General features: G+C 43.9%; 4 protein-coding genes across 9 annotated transcripts in view; 2 read left to right on the forward strand and 2 right to left on the reverse strand.

Annotated features, from left to right (window-relative positions):
• dpf3 (double PHD fingers 3) overlaps positions 1–4,580 on the reverse strand; it is a 19,318-nt gene extending 14,738 nt beyond the window's left edge. For 3 of the 5 annotated variants that reach the window (XR_004213392.1, XM_031865977.1, XM_031865976.1), the window contains exon 1: positions 3,832–4,580. Coding sequence is in view for 4 of the 5 variants with exons in the window: in XM_031865977.1 (XP_031721837.1) it covers positions 3,832–3,863 (32 nt within the window). In the remaining variant the exon portion in view is untranslated. The remainder of the gene's footprint in view (positions 1–3,831) is intronic. The other 2 variants (XM_031865973.1, XM_031865975.1) reach the window with 2 other exon arrangements.
• On the forward strand, positions 3,557–10,136 carry wdr21 (WD repeat domain 21). The gene is made up of 13 exons (XM_031865972.1): positions 3,557–4,869; positions 4,987–5,111; positions 5,331–5,488; positions 5,578–5,660; positions 5,999–6,101; positions 6,204–6,347; positions 6,432–6,481; positions 6,598–6,677; positions 6,940–7,032; positions 7,314–7,411; positions 7,551–7,727; positions 7,881–7,995; positions 8,270–10,136. The coding sequence occupies exons 1-13, from the start codon at positions 4,772–4,774 to the stop codon at positions 8,512–8,514; spliced, it is 1,569 nt and encodes a 522-aa protein (XP_031721832.1). The 5' UTR covers positions 3,557–4,771; the 3' UTR covers positions 8,515–10,136.
• Positions 8,956–15,609, reverse strand: zfyve1 (zinc finger, FYVE domain containing 1). Of its 2 annotated transcripts, none has more exons than XM_031865971.1 (13): positions 15,401–15,609; positions 14,584–15,156; positions 14,245–14,488; positions 13,893–14,153; positions 13,553–13,767; positions 13,296–13,402; positions 12,290–12,398; positions 12,105–12,202; positions 11,755–11,872; positions 11,334–11,504; positions 10,875–11,055; positions 10,648–10,761; positions 8,956–10,554 (listed from the first exon to the last, which is right to left on the reverse strand). In XM_031865971.1, exons 2-13 carry the CDS (start codon positions 15,070–15,072, stop codon positions 10,322–10,324), a joined length of 2,340 nt encoding a protein of 779 aa, XP_031721831.1. In that variant the 5' UTR covers positions 15,073–15,156; positions 15,401–15,609; the 3' UTR covers positions 8,956–10,321. The 2 variants fall into 2 exon arrangements, with proteins under 2 accessions (XP_031721831.1, XP_031721830.1); XM_031865970.1 differs by having other exon boundaries at positions 14,584–15,199.
• A 63-nt stretch (positions 15,610–15,672) lies between these two features.
• Positions 15,673–17,699, forward strand: pigh (phosphatidylinositol glycan anchor biosynthesis, class H). Its single transcript, XM_031865978.1, has 4 exons — positions 15,673–16,330; positions 16,453–16,662; positions 16,778–16,861; positions 17,014–17,699. The coding sequence occupies exons 1-4, from the start codon at positions 16,154–16,156 to the stop codon at positions 17,083–17,085; spliced, it is 543 nt and encodes a 180-aa protein (XP_031721838.1). The 5' UTR covers positions 15,673–16,153; the 3' UTR covers positions 17,086–17,699.
• The last annotated feature ends 4,100 nt before the right edge of the window (positions 17,700–21,799 follow it).

Below are 21,799 nucleotides of genomic sequence, written 5' to 3' on the forward strand. Positions count from 1 at the left end.
GTGTGTGTGTGTGTGTGTGTGTGTGTGTGTGTGTGTGTGTGTGTGTGCTGGCATTCTTGCAGGTGTGTGTGTGCAGTAGAGCTGAAGTAGTGTTGAAACATTGCTCTGCTTCTATAACTATTCGCATTTAATATGACATTTGCCAGAGGTGCTATGATTTATACCTACGGTTTAAACTGTGATATGGAACTTTGCATATCATTGACTAAATGTTGTTCATGTTGTATGAACATATATAACAGTAGTTCTTCTGTGTGCTTCAATATGTTCAGCCATCCTGATCACCTGAAGGTTACTGCATCTTTTATGATTCACTTCATCTATTTAACTGTTAATGTCGTCATTAAATGCTTCACAAACTCTGGTTTTAGATGCTACACAAGTAAGAATATGTTAGTATGAGCTGATCATAGTCTGTGTGACCTTCCAGGCACAGCATTTCTCAGCATGAATTGTTTAAATGTTGTTAGCATGACCTCATTCAGCACAATGAGTCAGGGGTACAGTAATGGGGAACTGTATTATAAGCCTCTCCAACAACCAGGCACGTCTTTCTAACAAAGCTTGCAGATCTGCTCAGACTTTACATGCAGCGTCTCAAAAGGAACCTTTTAAAACACGACTCGTAGTGTCAGGGAATGGTGGGGGTTCACCACAAGTTAGACCAAAGATAGTGAGGGTACATACAGGAAGTCCACTTGTAGGAGGCCCCAAAGGAAATGCAGGGCAGGGCAACAGCATGTGGGCACTGATAGGCGTTGTTAAGGCACTTTGTAGGCCAAGCAGCAGGGTGAAGCAGAGAGGAAGGGGAGGGGGGGGCGAAGAGGAGGAGGAGGAGCCAAGGAGGGAGAGTGGGAGGGAAGAGGAGGGCCCCCGATATGTCCCGGGGCACACGTGTTCTCTTTCAAACCCTGTCACACTCATTTTCTCTCAAACACGCGGATGTGTGTACGCACGGGCGCACACACAGACACACACACACACACACACACACGTTTGTCCGTGCGCAAACAGACACACAAAGGGGATGAAAAGGGAAAGGTGCAGAGTGCAGGGGAGGGTGTTGCAAAGGGGAAACCCGGATTCAGATTTATTTCAGATGCTATTTTCTATGTGGAGGATAACATACATACACGTCTCATCTCTGCACCATCCCCTTAGACATCTCACACATGCGTACAAAAACAAAACCCATAAAAAGAGGACCATGTGCAGAAGGGCAAGAGAAGAAAATCAGGATTGATCACCGCATGGAGCTTTCTGTAAAACATGTTCCTAGACATTTAATTCCCCGTGCCTGGAAACCATTCCCGGACATTCCCATTCCACGGCAGACAAAGGCCAGAGTTCACCCGTGTGATGAGGGTGTAGTATAAATGTATGCAGTAAATGCAGCCAGACAGACAAACCAAACTCCCCCCCCCCCCCGCTAAAAAAAATCCGTCCATCACTCACCCACGCTCCCTCTCACGCAAATTGGGGGAGGGGTGGCCAGCTACACAACCGCCCACACATGCAAAAAAAACACGCATAATAAAAACACAACTCCACACACGACCCCCCCCCACACACACACACACACACACACATACACACACCAACAACATATTGTTTACATTTCCCTAAATCTCAGTCCACGTCCTTTCAATCCTTAGGCCAACCCACCTTCCACCTGAGCGCTCTTGTTCATTACAAATCCAAACATAATGATAAAAAAGGAAGATAAAAGGACACATGACGTGCATATAAACACACCTCTGCATATGAATTACGTCGCTCATTTGAATACTTCTCGTGTCAGCTCTTCATTAAGTCCCATCCCACACAGCCACCCAGGTTTCAGCCACAAAAGAGGTCTTTGTATATATAAAATAAAAGAGATAGTTTAAATAAATCAAGCAAATATGCACGGCTAAACATGACTGACAGAGTCGAGGGAGCCAGACGTATTTACTGCAAGCAGCTGGTGGGTGAAATTCATTTTTCAGAGCGGGCAAGATTATTATCACGTCCTTATTGACTGCATATGATTTACCAGCCACATCCTGAGGACAGATAACAGACAGACAGTGGACTCACACAACTCTCCTCCCTGAAAACTACACCGCAACATTATTCCCCCTTACTTAATATTAGCTCTTACACAACAGTTTTCCCGTGTATATGGTATGGGTTTATGAGTCTATGACTGTTTTTGGTAGGTCAAATCCTGCCTCCAACCTACACATAAACATATTGTTGTCCATTTTTGCAGATATTGGATGGGGTGGAGGGGTGGGGGGGAGGCTGTCTGCGAGAATCCTGTCATATATGAAGGGCAGATGGGGTTCCCTTCCTCCATCAGTCTGTCTGTCTTTACATGTACCTCTCAATCTCTCAACAGATGGACCCACGAGAATACTGGGACGCTCCTAATCTGCTGCTCTGCATGCACAACTGCAGACACGCACGCACACACACACGTAAACACACACAGAAAACACCCATATACCTACATTCTCTAGAGCCTAATCTGTTTTAGTAGAATACAGCAGCTTAGAGACGTTGTGCTGGGGGTAGAGTGGAATCTCTCTTGGTTGTCAACAAAGATCTCTACAAAACAAGAGCATCGCGAGTTCTCTCTACTTTAGAAACAGTTCATGCTTCTTTACTTTCCTCAGATTATGACTACAGAATATGTTATTCACCACATTAATGGTTCTGTGAAAGAAAGAAAAAAAAGCTTGGGTGTACAGACTGACCATATTGAAAAGGTATCTTTACACTTCCTAGGTGAGCTCCTTATTCCAAAAATGCCACACTTATCCACGCCATCAGAAAGATTGATATTGCCTCTTGCAGAACAGATAATGTGGTAATTGTCTCGCTCTCTGCACATTCCTCGTGAGTAGTGGTAAACATCTACTGTCAGCCATGAGGAAGACAGAGATGCATTCAGTAATATTGGCTGAAATATAGCTGGAAGTTATAGGTGCACTTAATCCAGGGGCAGACATGAGGGAGGTCTAGCAAATTGTTAATTAGTTTCAGAATCAACAAATATTCCATTCGTAAATTAGTGTGGACAATTGTATATAGTAGTTGTATAATAGTTGGGTTTTTTCCCACATTTGTCCATTTCTGCATATGATCTCAAACGTAACATTATCTCATGTCTCTACAAATCAGAAAATGTTCATGCGCCGATTACCCAGATCAGACACTGACACCGTTAAGTGTGTGGTGTTGACAGTTTTAAAAAATCTAAACTTCAAGGAAATTGCACGCCCCCTAAATCTGCATTACATCGCAGCTTTCCTCTACACGCGCGATAGGATATAAATACCGTAAAATATCATATAAACCGCAATCCATTGTTTGCATGCACGTAGAATTCGCAGCGAGATCCGGGGAGCCGCGCTGTGAGCGAGAGAGTCGAGCCTCTCAATGTACGCTTTGTGACATTAATTGCATGAAATTATCTATGTAAATTCAACCGTCTAGCACTGACAAAGAAAGCCGTGGTTGCAAACTTCTGTCAACCGTGTTTGTAAAGCAGAATGTGGACAATGGCAACTTTCTGTGTAGAGTGCGGACATTTACACGCGGGTTGAAGATGTTTTTCCTCTGCAGATCGTGCACGAGTGCATGCCTTTATATCAGTATTACACAACAGAGCAAGTAGGCATCGGGTACCTGCGGATAACACACGGAGACTGCCTGTAAGTACACGGCGAAAGTGTTAATTTTGTGGTTTCCCCGTTTAAACGCGCGGTTAACCCTGTATAGACCGATCGCGACATCCAATCAAACAAAGGAATGGTTTTATTTTAAAAATAGATATGTACTTACGATTTTAGAGGATTATGAATGACAGTCGCCATTTTCCTGCACGACTGTAACGTAATATTCCAAATCTCGGTGTAGTTTGGGACCCTAATGAAAAAAACACACACACAACAGCCAATGCGGTACTGGGCACTGTGCTCGCGACCAATACAACACCAGCAGTAAGGCAGTGGGCGTGGCCTCAGAGTAATCTGTCAACATCAGTGTCCCAGCTCACAGAGAGTAGACTAGTAATAATGTCATGGAATAAAATGCATTTGCCTTTATTTTAATGGAGACGTCACAATGTGAAATAAGAATATCATAAACCATGAGCTCTGTCATGATGCTCTATGTAGTTTTGGTTTTATTTTAGGCATTTTGACGGCTGTGTGGACAATAAGTATTTATTTTTGTGATTCATTAGAATTAGGTGTCAGTAAAAGAGTTTGTAGAGCACACGTGTTGTGTTAGTACTTTAGAGTATTTATCATCATATACAATAAAACAAATCCCTAAATGATAATACTTATGTGTGACTGAAACGTTTACAAAGAAAACAACCAATGAATGCCTGCCACGTCAGGCACTATTGTTAGCGACCAGCCAATGACTGACATTTGAAGGCGGGACAACATGGCAGGAACTCAGCAGCTAGCTCAAGAGGTGCTAAAACCAACTGTAAAATCAGTTTAATAAGAAAATAAAGCTTGTTTATACTCAACAGAAAGCGTGTTTATTAATATATTAAAACCGTCTTTACATTTACTCATGTTTAATGTCCAGCATTACTTATAAAAGTGTCGAGGAAGATGTGTAGTTAACGTTAGCTCACAAAATGCTAATGACTACAACTTGCTAACTTGGCTAACAAGTAAACATGCTGCTACACACGACTACAAGTAGAAGTTAACACGAAAGACGTGGCGTGAGGATCCTCACTTGTTGATTCAAGCACAAAGGGATGAAGAAGTGGAACTGGCGAGAAGGGCAGCGACCGCACAGGCGACGAGGTGGATGGTACAGAGGCAACCGACAATGGTCAACACAGGACGAACAGTGGTACGTTAAAGGAAACATTGAAGTTTAAAACAATAATGTGATGTGAGCCTCATTAGTCAATACTGGGCAGCACAGGCAGTGTTTGCAACGTCAGTAAGAGTGGTGTTCTGTTCACAGCTCTGGACATAATGCACGGCCACCATTAAGACCACCTCAGAGGAGATTGGAAAACCAGTCCTCATCCTCCTCATCTTCCTCATCATCGTCCTCCTCCTCCTCTCAGACCAGCAGTGCTGCGCCAGGTCAGTACCAACCCTCTCTATAACTAAACAAGCATAAGTTCTCTGGTGCTGAGTCAACAGCCATTACACGTAACAAGCACTGTGCACTTGTTAGTCAATGACAGTAAGTTATTTCATAACTGCAACACAAAATCCTTTTACAGTATATTGTTATGCCATCTGTAAACAAGATAATAACTTTTTGTTCATGCTTAATTCAACCACCCGTTCTGTTGCCAGAGCTGCCTGGTTTCTACTTTGACCCAGAGAAAAACCGTTACTTCCGCCTGCTGCCCGGACACAACAACTGTAACCCACTGACCAGAGAGCAGCTGCAGGAGAAAGAAAGAGAGAAACAGAGAAACAAGATGCTTGCAGAGGATGAAAAGCCCAGAAAAGTGGGTTTGTTGTGAGGGGAGGTGGGGGGGTAATTTTGCTCACCACATGCTTGGGTTTAATGGTGGGACATGTATGATCTTCTTCATAGAAAGCACCAAGAACAGGACTGAACACTTTGCTGCTGCTGCAGAAAAGACACCTCGGCATGTTACCTGAGAACTCCTATTGCAGGTACTGTGTCACACTGCTGTGTGCACATGCACTCATGGACATAGAGCTGAATACCCACAGCTGTAATACATTCCAGAAATCAACCCCAGGAAAACAGTGACTTTAATGATAATCAGTTCTGCATGTGTAGAGTTTTCTTTGGAGCACTGCTGGGCCACTAACTATAATGCAAATCAATTCTGACGTGAGTTTGAAAATAGTCGCAGTCAAAATATTGTGTTGTCTGACACTTTCAATTATGTTGATACAATTCCCGGAGACCGGAGAGGAGGTGTGTTAATGATTGTGGTCTGCGGATGGTTGTAGTTGGTGTTTACGTGGTTACTGTGTGTCTCCAGGCTGGTCCATGAGGTGAAGGTCAGTGGAATGAAACGCCACAAACTGGAGATCCAGAGCACGGACAACAGCAACCCCAACACTGACAACTTCAGACTCATAGTGGTGAGAACATGGACACCCAAAACACGCGAGGGCTAATACAATATTGCAGTCGTAGTAGAGGCACCATATAAACACATTGTCTTCTTAATTCATCTTTCTCAGGGGGACTCTGCATGTGAGCGAGTGTTCACAGTCAATGACGTCTCACACGGAGGCTGCAAGTACGGCATCATGAACTTCAGCAGCAGCAGCCGGGGATCTTTGTCTGTGGAAATGTGCGACAACCTCTACTTCACAAACCGCAAGGTGGGAGTGTTCTACAGGAGCCGGAGCGGTGACTCTTTTATTATATTTAGATAAGCTAAAGGTTTTCTGCTAAATGTGTTTCAGGTGAATTCCATCTGCTGGGCCTCGGTCAACTACCCAGACTCCCACGCCCTGTATCCTTCAGCGTTAGTAGTGAGCTTAGTCAGCATGCATGCCTTTTAAAAGCAAACTATATCAGACTGTATAAGCGAGTGCTGCCTGTATATCCCTTGACGGAGCTGACTGTCAGGCTGTGTCTGGTCGGAGCAGCAGACACCCCCGGCTGCGTCAGTTTACTTCCTGCTTCCCTCTTCAGCAACTCCAACCCAGGTTGTACTGAATAGTCTTCTCAGGTTTCTCACACTATTTAAGACATTCACAGGAGCCTACTATATTTAATTACTTTGTCTGATTTTAACATAAGGCTTTTTATTTAAAATAACAATTAACTACAAACCTTTTTAGTTCATTAACTCTGAATGAACCTGAATTTGTAATGTACTCATATGCCAGCAGACTGAAAAAGAAGACATACTTCATGTTGGCATTGTTTGTTTACGACCCCATTATAACATTTCTCCTCTCTCCTCAGACCAGCCCGGGATGCTGTGTAGCTTTAAGATATCCTCAGCCTGGTCTTGTGCTTGGTGCCTCAACCCCCAGTTTGACAAGACCTTCAGCACCGGTCCGTGCATCCATCATCATTTGTCTCGCAACGCATGATCAAATACGATATTCATAATCAAATGACCATAATAATTGGCTTCTGTAGAGCCCTGAGTTTGTTGGCGCGGCTGAAGTCTCTTATATCATACTCAATTTATTTGGGCAGGAAAAAAAGCTACAGCTTGCTTGCTTTGGAATACATAGTAACCTAGTAGATTCTTTTTTACGATAATTAAAGTAATATATTTGCTCTTCACAAATTTCTATATCTAAGATATGTGTTTTCGCATGTGTTGGCAGGCCTGTCTCGTAGGGTGATAGTGAAAGATGCAGAGACGGGCCGAACGCAGACGTACAGCACCGGCAGCGACGTCTTGGCTCAGCAGTTTGCCCATCGGGTGAGTCATCTGTTGCATTACACAGTGATTGAGTTCACTGTTAGCATGTAGTATGGATTTCTCTTCAAGTGTGACGGAGCACAATGTAAGAAAGAGAAGAAAGGCCAGGAAAGTCAAATGCCTGCTCGTTTCACCCCAGGTCCCTGTGCTGTTTAATGGTTGCCGATCAGGAGAGATCTTCAGCCTCGACCTGCGTCAGCGAGGCCGCAGGGATCAAAGCTGGAAGGCAAGTCGCTTCCATCAAGAGTCGGCCATCACCTCCGTACGCGTCCTCCAGGATGAGAACTACCTGCTAGCTGCTGACATGCTGGGCCAGGTCAGCTTTATTTACATTTTTTTAAAGAGTGGGTCATACGCCAGAGATGGTGCTAATGACCCAAGTAGAAAAAGAAGATAATTAAGAAATATATTAACCCACAGGGATTTTATTATTGCCATAACTTTGTCTGTCTTCTTCATTCATGTGCAGATTAAGCTGTGGGATGTGCGAGTGACAAAGCCAGTACAGGAGTACAAAGGGCACCACAATGAGCACGCCTACCTTCCCATCCAAGTCAATGAGCCTGAGGGGCTTTTGTTGGCAGGTAGGAGACGCATCGTGCTTCATCAACATACTGTAAAACAATTGAGCTTTCACAACGTTCACGGTTTAACTGACTTAATCAAAGGGATACCAGGTTCAGAGCTACTCTGCTCGTGAGGTACTTAGTGTAAGTCAATACGAGCTTCAAGATTGAGCCAGATGTAAAGATTCACTACAGCCAGACGAGCTGTTTCAGAGATGGTTTGAGAGAACCGAAGCTTGCCAAAGATGTCTAATGTCTCTCCAACTCATTTTGCATTTCGTCCTTTCCCCAGTCGGTCAGGATTGCTACACAAGGCTATGGAGTCTACAAGATGGCCAGCTACTGAGGACTATCCCATCCCCCCACCCAGCTGCAAACGACCTGATCCCCAGCGTGGTCTTCTCCTCCAAGTTGGGCGGCTGCAGGGGGCTCCCTGGCCTCCTCATGGCCGTCAAACACGACCTTTACTACTTCCCATACAACACAGACTACCAGGAAGGAGGAGAGCAGCCGGGCCGGCTTTTAGGAAAGGACTGAGAATTCTTCATCTCGCTTATCATTTTCTTAAAACTCCATGGGGGGTTGTTTTTGTTGCCAAATTTATGGATGGAGTTATATTTCATAGAGGGATTTTATAAATGAAAGGGTTTGGCCAGTATGACCTCAGAAGAGTAACATTGAAGTCTCAGGGGAATGTTGTTTGACCCACTTGTTTGTGCCAAAAGGAAATAGAAGTGCCACATACACAAGTGCACACAATGACTAGTTAAGATCTCTGTAATCTTTACAAAAAAAGTGCTCTTACTTATGACATGATTGACTTTGATTTTTAAAGTGATTTAGGATGTTTCTGATCCGAGTGATAATACTGTAAATCAAAACATTTTCTAATTGCTGTTCAATGACAATTCTATTTAAAAAAAAACAGTAAACACTGGTCTATTGCATTGTATTTGCTCCTAAATGACACACACAGGCTGAGTTTCTGCAGTTTAATACATACTGTATGAGCATACATGATCATAAAAGTATTGATTTGTTCCTTGTGACATTCGTTACATCTCTTGAAATAGGAACAATGACAGTTCACTGATTCAGGTTAGTGTTTCAGCTTATTTGTTGCCAGAAAAAACAACCCAGGTTACCCATCCCGACAGTCAGCGCTCACAATGCCCAGGTGTTCAGTCAAAAGCGTCACTGCGTCATCGTGTGCGTTTGTCAGATAAATGTGCAGTACAGTCTCAAACGTGGTGCTACGATCTAACTAGCTACTCAGCCTGAGTTGGAAGAGTAACAGATTACTCCTAGCTTTTGTTTCCCAGTTTGAGGGGCCAGCCTCAAAGATGGCTTCAAGTCTTTTCTGTACCATGATGCTACTGTGAGCCAGCCACTCCTTAAAAGCCGTTCCTGTTGCATTTCATCCCAATGCAGTCAGATTTGTAGATATATTTTTTTAGTAGTTTTAACAATTTAAAAAACAAATTGAGGCCATTTAAAAAATTCCCTATAAACTTGTGTGTACGCAAAATCTAAACAATGTGGACAGCCTTACTAAGGCTGCTCTATTATCTGCCCATTCAAATGCACAAACAACCACAAAGTATTGAGGGATTATGTAAGAAGTTAATACGATAATGATATAAGTTGGAATGTCTCTCGGTGCTACAGTACATCAAAGGCTTCCGATTGTTCTAAATCCTCCTGAAGCTAAAAGGGCGGCAGAAAAGTTAAAGCTTCCAGGGCTGAAGGAAGGAAAACTGGATCCATTCTAACAAGGATCAGAAACAATCGTGATAGATCTCGTTGCAGGTTTTCCATCGATGAATGCGACACCCAGGGCTCCTGCAGAAACATTCTTAGAATAAAATGCTTACCTGGAATCAGTCCTATTATTAAACAGTTCACACATGTAGCCCCAGACTACAAAAGGTTCTAACAGTACTAGTGTGTCACACTGGGGAGGGATTGTCAAAGGGGTTCATGTGCATCAATACACATTTTAAAAAGGATCAAAAAGAGGTCAAATGGAAATTTACCTGAACTCAAATTGTAAGCAAGCGGGTACAGTACTCCCTTTCATAAGATGCAAGTTCTTTTATCTCACCTCCCTTCTTGATATTCAAGTCTCACTCTGACTGATATTCTTCACAGTGTAAAATATAGGCATATTAAAGTGAAATAGCGTCGGAAAAACAACAAACAAGAGTCCAACCTGCCACGGACAGTCTAGTGGCAGCCAAGGAATGCCACTAAAGAGACCAAAGGGGAACGGAAGCATTTTTTCCGCCACATGTCAGAAATGTTGACAATTCCAGTTTTCACAGAGGCCGGCGCCCTCGTCCTGCTAAAGCTCCCCGGGTTTCTGGTTGCAGCCGTTGCAGACCCTCACGGGGTGGTCCCATCCGCGGGAGGGCACGGCGCGCCGCTCCTGGGAGCAGTCGTCGCACACTCCCTGGCCACAGGCGCGGCAGTGGTGGATGGAGAGCCGCGGGGAGAACTCCCTCTGGCACTCGCTGCAGGCGTGGATGTCCTGATCTGGGACCCAGTAGGCCGGACGAGCGGCATCCTTCACCAGGCCTGGACGCAGAGGAGAGGAAGCAGTAGTTAGAGCGATGGTTTCAGTTACAAAAGGATCTTTGTCTTTATAATGTGGACGGATTTCATGCTCACCGAGAGGTATGTCGATGGCACCGACTACAGCCCCTAAAGTGTTCTGAACCACCTCCCCAACCTTCCTGGCTATCAGGGTGCCTCCCTCCTCCTCCAAGGCAGCGTCCAGCAACTCTGCAACAGGGAAGCATGCACACATCAAAACCAGGAACTCACACGCTGATAAGAATCACATTCAGTAAAACCATTAAAACTGACATCACATCGGACATTAAAGAGGGATTTACCTGTTGGGATTCCCCTGTTGTGGAAACACGTCTCGCAGACTCGGACAGGTGCGAGCCCCCAGCCCCTCTCTGGGACCGGCCGGGTTTTTGAGGAGCAGGACTCACAGAAGCCCTCTCCACAGGCACGACAGTGGTGCTTGGTGTCATTGGGCTGGAACTCTTCCCCACATTTATGGCATTTCTGCAACACACACACACACACACACACACACACAGGATGACGTGCGAGTTTACTACCAGTTGTCACACTGCAGATGTAATTCCATATAGTCTAAGTCGGCTGATTCTAGACAATCTACCATTTAACTGTTACAAATGCCAAATACGTGTAGGAAAAAGGCTAAACCTCGGTGAAAAAGACTGAGCTGTGGACAGCGTGGACTCTTTTTTTGTAAATTGGTAATTTCCCTCACAGTGTTTGTATTGTCCTCTAGCTGAAGTGCAGTTTTAGTTACGCACCAGGATGAGAGAGTTGGGCTTCCAGTAGGTCGGAGCGATCTGGTCGGTAAGCCACGAGGTGACTGCTTTGGCAGGCTTGACGCTGAGTTCAGACACTGACTGAGAAATGTATTTGACTCCATCCAGCAACCTCTGGGCGGCGTTGTTGTTGTCTTTCAAAAAACCGTCAGACTGAAAAGAAGAAGACGAGAGGAGAAGAACAAAGTAAAGATACAAACGAAAACAGTAGTGGACAGACTTTCTGTTGTGCTATCCAAAACCACATTTTGCATTAGTTTCCTGGGCATCCACATTCAACCAACGGGCAAGAATAATGACAACATTCATTGGAGTTAAAACCTTTAAAAAAAAACTTGGCCTGAACGTTTTGTTTGATTAGGTTAGGCAGAATCTCATTGAGGCTGTTCCACTGTGGACTTACCCCAGGCCAGATGTGCTGGATCTCTGTTCTGACCACTGTTTCCACTGGGTCCTGGTTTCCATACCAGTACTGCCTGCTTCTGTAGATCACTGCACAGTTGGGGCACTCGATTACATACCTGAACAAAGACAAAAAAAATAAATGGGTCAGAAACAGTACCAAGGGGAGAGATTATAATGCCTCTTGGTGTGTATAGCAGAGCTGCAATACATTTTGTCTCTGCACTTTCTGTTGTTATAAGTGTAAACGTGTGAATAGTTCCAGGTTGATTAAAAGGGTTCATCACACTGTGCTTGCAAGAGAACCATTTCCAATCATCTTCCAAACGGCTCTGTGGTAGCTGGACTCACCCGGACCAGGCGTAGATGGCCAAGCCAAACCACGGTGAGTCAGACGAGGCTGTCGTTTTGGGAACCACTATTACCTCCTTCCCTCCCTCATAGCAGGCCTGAGAAGTTCAGCACAGACACTCAGAACCTCCTTAAGCAGGTACACTTCAACACATACACGTGTGGCATTCTGGGCTTGTACTTGCCTTGCAAGTGTAGATGCGGTTGTCATACTGTGCAGAGTAGCGGCAGCGATGTTTGGCTTCGTGGTCGAGTCCTTCTTTTAGGTGATTCATGCTCCTCTTACAGCCTGAACTGAAAGTCAGAGACAAAGGCCAGGATTTTTAATGGATAAAGTTGATTTTTTTTTTAGGGTGACTGTTAACATTTTTAATTAAATACTCTTCATCATGGATCATGCGATCGGTCGTGTGTCCGTGAGTGAGTGAGTGAGTACCCCTGTGTCTGTCCACGGCTAATCTTGCATTCTGCTGCAGCAAACTGCCTTAAATTGTATCTGACCAGTTATGGCTGCATGCTCAAGAACCTCTCATGGTTGCGGTGACTCAGACTTTCTCAAAACAACTTTTTTTTTTGCCTGTTTTATACTGCCATGGACTGCCTGCCGACTCCTCACTCTTACAGTGTTTGGCTAACTGCTAACAGCTAACGGAACTACCAGTACACACACACACACACACACACACTGCTGTCTCTCGGCGCAACTCAGCCACTGCTAAGCGGGCAGACAGCTTGGTGAGTTTAATCTCGAGCAGCTTGCCTGCATACATCGCTGCGTGTTTTACGACGCCATTGGTGTCTAGAAGGGGAATTAGACAGTAGTGGGTTGTGTTCATTCAGTCCCACGATAGAGCGGTGGTCATTGCAGAGACACCGGGCTACTGAGTGCACTTTGCGAGTTAGAATATTGTCATTAATTGACTTGGCTGACATTCACTTTTTGTCCTTCTATCAAAAGCTTAATTTCACTAAAAATAATTGGGTGAAACTAAGCCAGCCTGTGTGTGACCCATGGAGAAATAAAAGGGCACTGCCCAGTAGAGCACTGTAAGAAGCTCCTACATTAACCTGCAGAAGATAGCTGTGACATCTGAGAATGTTTAGATATCTTCTTTGTAGTACCACTAAATTCTAATTTCTACATTGCTGTTAATGAACTGCAAAGGTCGCAGTGTGCAGAGGGACACGTACCCACAGCTGAGGCAGAGGCTGGAGCAGGTAAAGTACTCATCGGGAAAGAATGAGTTACTGGCCATGTGCTCATCTGAAATCTCCCCGCTGAAGCGCTCGCTCAGGGCCTGAAGGAAGGAGCCGGGGGAAGATGAAGGGACAGGAAGAGTCAATAACGTTCACTGTCAATATTGACATTAACACATTTGTAGTGTATAAACGCAAACGCGTTCTTTCTGTGCCACATTAGAAAATGTCCATAGGCGTGAGAATAATACCTGCAGAGCCTTGCAGATGACGCTTGCAGAGCGTGGCGAGCGGGTGGTGTTGTTGTCCAGCTGTTGCTCCAGGCTGCGCAGCAGACCGCTGAAGTCTGTGGGGGGGTTGTAGGTCCGGGTTCCACGGTACTGGATGGAGCTGAATGCTTCTGGAAACAGACCCAGCTTCCTGAAGCGCTCCTGGAGAAGACGCTCTGCCGATTCGGATGGTTTGTCTGGAGATGGAGAATAAACGGAGGCAGAGATGGACAGAGAGTGGAGGAGAGAGAACATGGGATTCTTATGTCAGTCTTGTTCATTTTTGCAGTCCAAAAAATAAAAAAGGGAGTGACTGACGTACCTGATCCTAGAAGCTTGGTGTGCACCGTCTCATGGAAGATGATCACAGCAGGGCCCAGAGTGGACAACGGGACGTCCAGACCACAGCGGGTGGTAGTCGCTTTCAGCTCCCTGGTGAAATGTTTCAAGTAGGCGTCTGATGCATCACCGAGGAACTTGAAGAGGTCATCGTGGAGGCGGTCGGCATGGGTTCGGTAGATGACCACATCACAGATAGCCAGGACTTTGAGGAGCAGGCGTGTTCGTTGACCTTGATTTGCTCCTGGTGAATGAAACCACAGTAGGGTAAAAGGTGTGTCCCCCTACCTCTGTTTATTTCATGATATTAAGCTATTCCATCGTTTGCCCCATACCAGCCCCAAGCAGTCCTTCTGTGTCGATGACTACCACGCGGTGCATAGGGTCCATAGCTGCCCACACACCCACGGTGCAGGACTCTTGGGTGGGGGAGGTCTTGAACACTTCACGTCCAAGGAAAAAAGTATGGTTCAGGGTGTGGGACTTGCCCTCCCCGGTGTTTCCAAAGATGGAGACCACTTTGAGGAGCTCATCTGACCTGCAGCCCAGTCTGCTCACAAAGTCCTCCTCATCCTTCACCTGAGAATCCACACGAGATCAGCCCCATCGTCACGACATCTCAATAACAAGCTGCTATTATATCAAATGTATTGCAACATGCGACATGCATTTACCTGCATCTCCTCCCTCTCGTCCACCAGAAGGAAGCTGCACACCTTCTCCAGCTCGGCTTTCAGGATCTCCATCTGTGACTCCCCAGCAGTCTCGCTGTTGTCCTGGGGCGCTTTGGCAGGGGGGTACGGTGTCAGAGGGTGCTTCCTCTTGTTGACTCCACTGTGGGTGCGTTTCTGGCAGTCCAAACACAGGTTGCTCTTACAGCCCTGGCAGCGCACCACTGCTCTGAGCCGCCCGCCGTTGACGGAGCAGCTGCTGTCACCTTTGCACGAGTCGCAGAAAGGAACGTGGCCCGGTGCAATCCGAACCCGGTCGTGATTCCTCATCCGCTCCTGGCGATGGAGCTCCAGTTCGCAGCGGGCGCACTGCAAGCTGCCGCATTCATCGCATTCAAACGCAGCCTCATCTGAACCCCCACAGGCGTAGTTCTCCTGACAGCCCAGGACCGCGTTCATCCCTTTATCTGCAGCCGAACCTTGACCACTCATCTCAGGTCAGGTCAGGTCAGGACGACTTAGATTGTAACAGCAATTGCGGCAGAAGACGAATTTATGGTGCGGTCAAGCAAATCTCTACGACCAGATGTGATGTAACGTTAACCTTGTTGTTCAAATTCTCCAAGAAAAAAAAAGCAAAAGTCATGCAATACTGTTAGAAAGCAAAGTTGCTATTTAAAAGTAGCCCAATACAACAACAACAAAAATACGTTCTGAAACGCAATAAATAGTTTTATCTTATCACTCGAGCCACACAAAGAGACACACTTGACACTTTCAAAGAAATAACAAAAAAAAACATTCGTTTCAATCGACTGACCTAGCAGTTGTTGGAAGAGTCCGACGGACGTCGACTGCCTAAAACGCTGCCTCAACACAGTCTAAAAGCGGACACGTATACTGTCAAACACCGCCGACTGCCACATATAGCTAACGTTGAGAAAGTTAGCTTGCTGAGCTATTCTGTGTCGGTCGGACACCCTGACGATGTTGTTGCTTTTGCACCAGCTGACTGGCTTGTTTTTATCGAGAGTTCACAGGTCATTTGTTTTTTAAACATAATGCATTCTGGGAAATGAAGGATTTGGAGTTTTCCAAAGAAAGACGAGGGATTTTATAAACTATTGCGTATGCATCTGATATATATACTAATTTATACTCCTGAAACGGTTTCTAAATATAGTTTGGTGTTAGTTATCCGGCTAATTAAACAAATAAAGTGGATATATTGACAAAATTCTAACCTTACCCATAATGCTTTGCAACATCTCATCCGAACAAACCGTTGTAAATAGCGAGTGCAGCTAACCTAGCTATTTGTCCTGGGAATATTCAGTATTTTGCCGTCACGTTTTGTTCTTATCTTATATGTAACTGGAGAGGTTTAGTTAGCATTGTATGTGCATGCATCATTTCCCACTTTATCTCTTCATATGCGACTAACCTTGCCTGTTCGCAGATAGCCAAAAGCTAGCTCAATGCTAACCTTGTTCTGAGTGTTAGCTGGCTAAGCTAACTGTGTTCGAGAGCTTTACTTTTTCCTCTGCTTTCCATCGTTTTTGTTGCTCTCACGATGGAGGACGAAACCTTCACTGATATTAATGGCAAAGCCATTTCTCTGGACTGTCGGAGTCACTCCAGCCTGTGCAGGGAGTTCACTGTCAGCGTCCCCAAAGTGTCCATCGGTAAGGTGTTGGTGTTCACCTGCTCTGTTTGGCTTTTGGCATACGCCGTGTTCTTCTTCACAGAGGTAAGACACATGAGTCGTTATGTTAACGTACTAGCTAATTTTCTTTGTTTTTGAGTATATAAACTTGTTACACTGAACAATGTCTACATGTTGAATGCCTTCTTTCTCTGTCTCTCTTGCAGAACACCGCTGTTCTGTCCAGTGCCATATTCGTCACCCTAGTTGGCATGATGCTTTACATCCACTTTGTGAAGGTAGACCACGAGTCCCTGATTGTCATCCACTCCTTGGGCATACAGCTGTCCTCCAGCTTCGCCTCAGGCCGTGAGACCACCTCGTTCATCGAGATGAGCAAGATCAAGGATATCGTCATCAATGAAGCTATTTATATGGTGAATAAGGACACTTGTGCCTCTGTCACGTCATTATTTTATATTATATACTAAAGTTGTGTCAGCTTATGCTTTTGTAAGAAGAGTGCGTTGATGTGTAATGCTTTTATTTCAGCATCAAATCATCTACTACCTATGTGTGCTGTTGAAGGACCCATCAGAACCTGATGCAGTGTCGAGTGTTGTGCCTTTGTTTCAGGTGAGGTTTGACTGCAAGGTGTACGCGTATCCCATAATGCAACTTGCTTTTGGTGTTTCTTGTTTACCTCCTGTATGAAGGCTTTTAATACACACGGTGTTATTTGCAGTAACCTGTTTCTAATTAACCTTTTTTTTTCTCAAATTTTTCAGAGTTCAAAGCCAAGGCTGAACTGCTTGGTGAAAGTTTACAAAAGCTGTCAGGAGATTCTTTCAAAGTGCTGATGACACACAACTCATACATACGTAATGTTTTTCTAGCCATGCAGTATGGTTTTAATATTTCTTTGTTCAATTAATTTAATTTTAGTAGATAGAAGCAGAAAGCTGGTAGTTTTTCTTGATTTGATATACAGTGAATTTTTCACAATTTTCCTCCTTTTCTAACCTGTATCAATGTGAATGTAATCTGTTGAATACAAAATCAAGTTTAGCCATGTTTTAAACACCAATATTAATTTAATAATAACTTTATGTTGTACTTTGTTGTGTAGTTACTTGAATAGCACTGGTGTTAGACTACTTAAACCTAAAGAGCCAGACCGTCTGGCATCGACTTATTTATACATTTAGATTTTAATTTACTATTTATGCCAATGTCTGTATTGTGCAAGCATTCCCACACTGTATTTTTGATAAAAATAAATTTGTTATAACATAAAACAATCAATATTGTTCCTAAATTATTTGCTATCACTGGTAGATGCCGTAAGCTTTGGTTTAATGTTTTTGGGGAGCTTTATTTTCCTTCCCCAGTAGGGGGCAGCACCACACTTACTCAAGCTCATATATTGGAAATTTGATTCATGAATCAGAAGAAACCTGTTTTTTTTGCCCCTGTATGTACACAGAAAACTTTAGAAAATACTAATTAAATGTGTATATATATATATGTGTGTGTGTGTGTACAATACATTTTTATAAATAAACATCCACACCTTCCTCAAATATATTTTTGCTCCCTCATAACTCACAGAATTTCGGCTCTTAGAGGCAGTTGCTCACATTTACCTCAGGTGCCACCTTACTTGAGACTTTACCAGAAATGTTACTCAAGGTTACCTCACTGAACAAACAACAATAATGACGTCGGTAGGATCAAGTTCAGAATGAGTAACCATACACTTACACAAGGGAATGACTCTAACGGTTTGATAAGGCCTTAAACTATAAGTGCTGACCTGACACTCCTTTTTCTATTTTAACCTTGTTAAGCTGTGATTGGAACAATTATTGTCACCCTAAAGAAGTATTATGCAACAAAACACGTCTTGTCTCAGATCAGCGCTCTGTGAAGAAGTTTATTTTCTATTTTGCATAACAACCAATCGAAGAAGCACTTTCTTTTGATTAAGGAGCATTGTGTCCAGTGCTTACTGTAAAGTGACACTAATTGAATTAATTGCTATATGGTTATATATATTTAATTGATTGTTGGAGCTACATGTAATACTACAGTTTTCATAGCTTCCTGTACGTGTGTCCCTGTGGGACTCAACAGGCTCGCTACTGTCTGAAATTCAGACTCCCTCAGCATGATCTGTAACTTATTTTGATTGTTTGATGCTTATGTGAGGACAGTATAAGCATATGATGTGATCACTGCTTGGAGTAAAACGTTTTCCTCCTGGTTGTAACTAATCTATAACAATATGTTTGAACGTTTAATGGTTCTCCATTGCCCACAGTTTAAAGTTCAGAGTACTTGTTTTCACCACCACTCGGCCTGTTTACCCCTCCAGGCCTTGTTTTTTCCCCCCTTCTAATTCTCCATGACCATCTGCAGTTCCCGGTCAGAGCCGTGCGTGAACTCCGCGCTCCACAGGCCAACAAAACAAGCAGAAGGGTGTGATTTTCACGGGGCGAAGCGTTACAGTGCTGTGAAGAGTGGCCCACTGACAGGATAATAGTCCCTCCTGGAGGTGCGAAACAGCCAGGGACCAGGCGGAGGAGAAACCTGGGAGTGACCAGGAGTGACACCTCGGGGCCTCTGAATAGGCCTCATAAACAAGCAAACCCCCCCCCCTGAGAGTAAATCATATGTAGTGCAGAGGATTGGCAGGCCAAAAACACAGTGAGGCTTTCTTCAGCTAGAGGTGTGGACTTTTAATTGCCTTTGTTTGTAATTGCACATTTACTTTTGTGCAGTGTCCCTGTGAATGTGTTGAACTTTAAAAATACACAGCAATAGATGCTGCCTTTCCTGTTACTGTTGTTTTGTTGTTTTGTTGTAGTTCTACGCTTAGCTAAACTAAGCTAACCAGTTGATGGAGGTAGCTTTGTATTTACGGTACACACAACTTTGAAGTTTCAGGTCTTTATTTGTCATGCACAACAATTACAGTGAAGCGTTTGCTGGCAATGAGATTATTGTTCCCAGGCTCCCTCCAACAATGCTACTACGAAATGTATAAGAGAAAAACACAAAAGTAAAAATGAGAAGAAAGTGCAGACGTTAAACTATAGGAACACAGTTTAATATATGAAATAGAATAAAATAAAATATTAAATAGAGAGGTAGACCGGTGTACAGAAGTGTTCAAATTGATAAACTAATATAGACAGAATCAAATAAATATACATATAAACTTTGGTGTGTGCAGGTATAAACAGGAAGTAGAAGTTTTATCAAGGTAAATCGTTCCAGATGATGCCATGATTCTGTGTTGTATTGTTATTCTCGTGTATTGAGTTCTTGGCTGACAGATGCGGAAGGAAGGAAGACGTCATGGCATGGTTTGAAATGTGTCCGTTTATCTGCTCAACCTACCGGTCCATACAGGCAGGTGTAACTTGATGTCAGTTTGGATTTGAATCTCACAAAATCCCTCCCTGCCTCACTGGTATCGTCAGAGGGAGTTTAGCATGTCACTTCATTCTCCCTCTTCTGAACACACGAATACAGTAAACCATCTTCTCCATGTAGGATTTTAATTCTATCGTTAATCGAGCATTTTGTTTTGCTTTTTTGCATTTTGGGCAGGTAACGTTAGGCTCCAATCAGTTGACTTTTTGTCACTAGAGCTTTCCTCAGACACTAACTGCAGAACCTTATTGTCCTTTTCTCTAAAGCTCAAAATGTACTTGATCACCTCTCTGTCCAAATGAATTTGTGGACAGGCTAATGCAGCCTCTGAAAGAGAAAGCAAACCACAGCGGAATAAAATACTCAAATAAGACACAAAATAAAAACCATAAACATTTTTCATAGATTTTCGACAACTCACATTGGCATTTACAGGTGTGCAAATTTATAGAAAACAGAATCTACTCAACAGACCAAACTAGACTGTGTTCACATTAATGGCATCGGAAGTGCAGATAAGACTGAGCTGCAGGTCGAGGGATAAGCCTGGTCTGCTGGGTGGCATTTCAGAACCGGTCTTCTTGGCACAAAGGTACACTGAAACTCTCTGAAACCTTGTTGGTAACGTGATCCACATTAAAGGTGCATTGTAGATGCTACAACTCTTTGATACAACTGCCGTCTTGTTTCCTAAAACATAAAACTGGGTGTATCTCCAGCAATGTTTGTGTTTGTCTTAAATGGGTACTTTGAATAAACGACTCAATAACTGTGGAATATTCAGAGAAAACCATGATCGGCATTTGGAATTAATTTAATTCGTGTGCGTAAACTATGTGTTGGTCAAACTACAGACGGAGACGCAAATCCCATTGCGTTTGGGGAAGAGCGGTTTATTACTTGTTAAGGACCCAAAATCAAAGTTTAGGACTAGAGTGCAAAGACTTGCTTGTATGTATTGTTCTATATCACTATATGTTTAAAGACTTTGGTCTTGTAATCCATCAACCCGTTGGACGTTTGCAACCAGCGTGATTCATAGTTTTCTTTCTTCAAGTGAACATTTGTTTGTATTTGCTCGAGGACCAGTTCCCTCACTGGACAGGAAAGTCCGGTGCTGCCTTCCTTCTGTCCTCTTACTGGTGACAATGTTGAACCTCAGCGTTGAGGCTGCCAAAACATATTTGCCCACGCTTTTATCACCTCAAGCAGCCTGCAACTCAGTTTAACGACACTGTTGATACAACTCGGTGATCCTGTTGAACATTTGGCAAGTTGACAGCCAAGCTTCCTTCTTTTAAGTTTTTGAATTAGTCTGTTTAAATGCAAATGGTCGAGCCACGCCCTCGCAGCGTCACCAGGTAGATGTGAGGTAAGTGAGACTAACTTCTCGTCTGACCAGCTGGCAGCGGATAAGAGAGCGAGAAGCCTGCTCTACAGGTCTGTCAGGGGAGCTGACAGCAGGGAGCTGCCTGCAAACACACATCCGCTTTCTCTGTTTGTCGCCAGAGAAAAAACCCCTTGAGCCATTGTAATAAGTGTATGAGCGTGTGGTTTAGTGTGTGCGTACGAGGGCAGGCCTAAACTGCCTTATTCAGATCCTCTGCTCGTATTTGTGCTTATATCATTCTGGAAATAAGTGATTTGATTTTCCCTCTATTGTCTGTGTGTGTCTCCAAATAACATTGCTCTATTCCCACTCCCAAATCAGTCGTATGCCATTGCTGTGTGATGACAGCTCCTCAGTTTCTTGACTTTCAGTGGTGCCGCAGTGTCTGTGACCAGTGATTGAGTCAGAGATAATGTTGTTTGCATAAAACTTTAAAGGCAATGAATTAATGAAAGGGCCGTTAATAAACAAATGTCACTTTATTAAAGACGGTTCATGGCGGAGAAGCAGACCACAACACAAACACCATGTGTGATTGTGCTGGTGCTATAATTCTTTTCCAGAAGCTTTATGTCTTAATTGTGAATCATCCCAGCACTGAAAAACTCCCCAGACACCTACTAATGTAATGACAGGGATGTTTTATCACGTCTGATAATAGATAGGCATTCACAGATATGTGCGTCAAGGATAAGTGCAGTATGCCCGCTCTGTAATCAGCTGTTGCAGAGATGTGAATTTTG

This window comes from Anarrhichthys ocellatus, unplaced genomic scaffold (genome assembly GCF_004355925.1).
Source record: "Anarrhichthys ocellatus isolate YVR2014 unplaced genomic scaffold, GSC_Weel_1.0 scaffold34, whole genome shotgun sequence".
NCBI classification, from domain to species: domain Eukaryota; kingdom Metazoa; phylum Chordata; class Actinopteri; order Perciformes; family Anarhichadidae; genus Anarrhichthys; species Anarrhichthys ocellatus.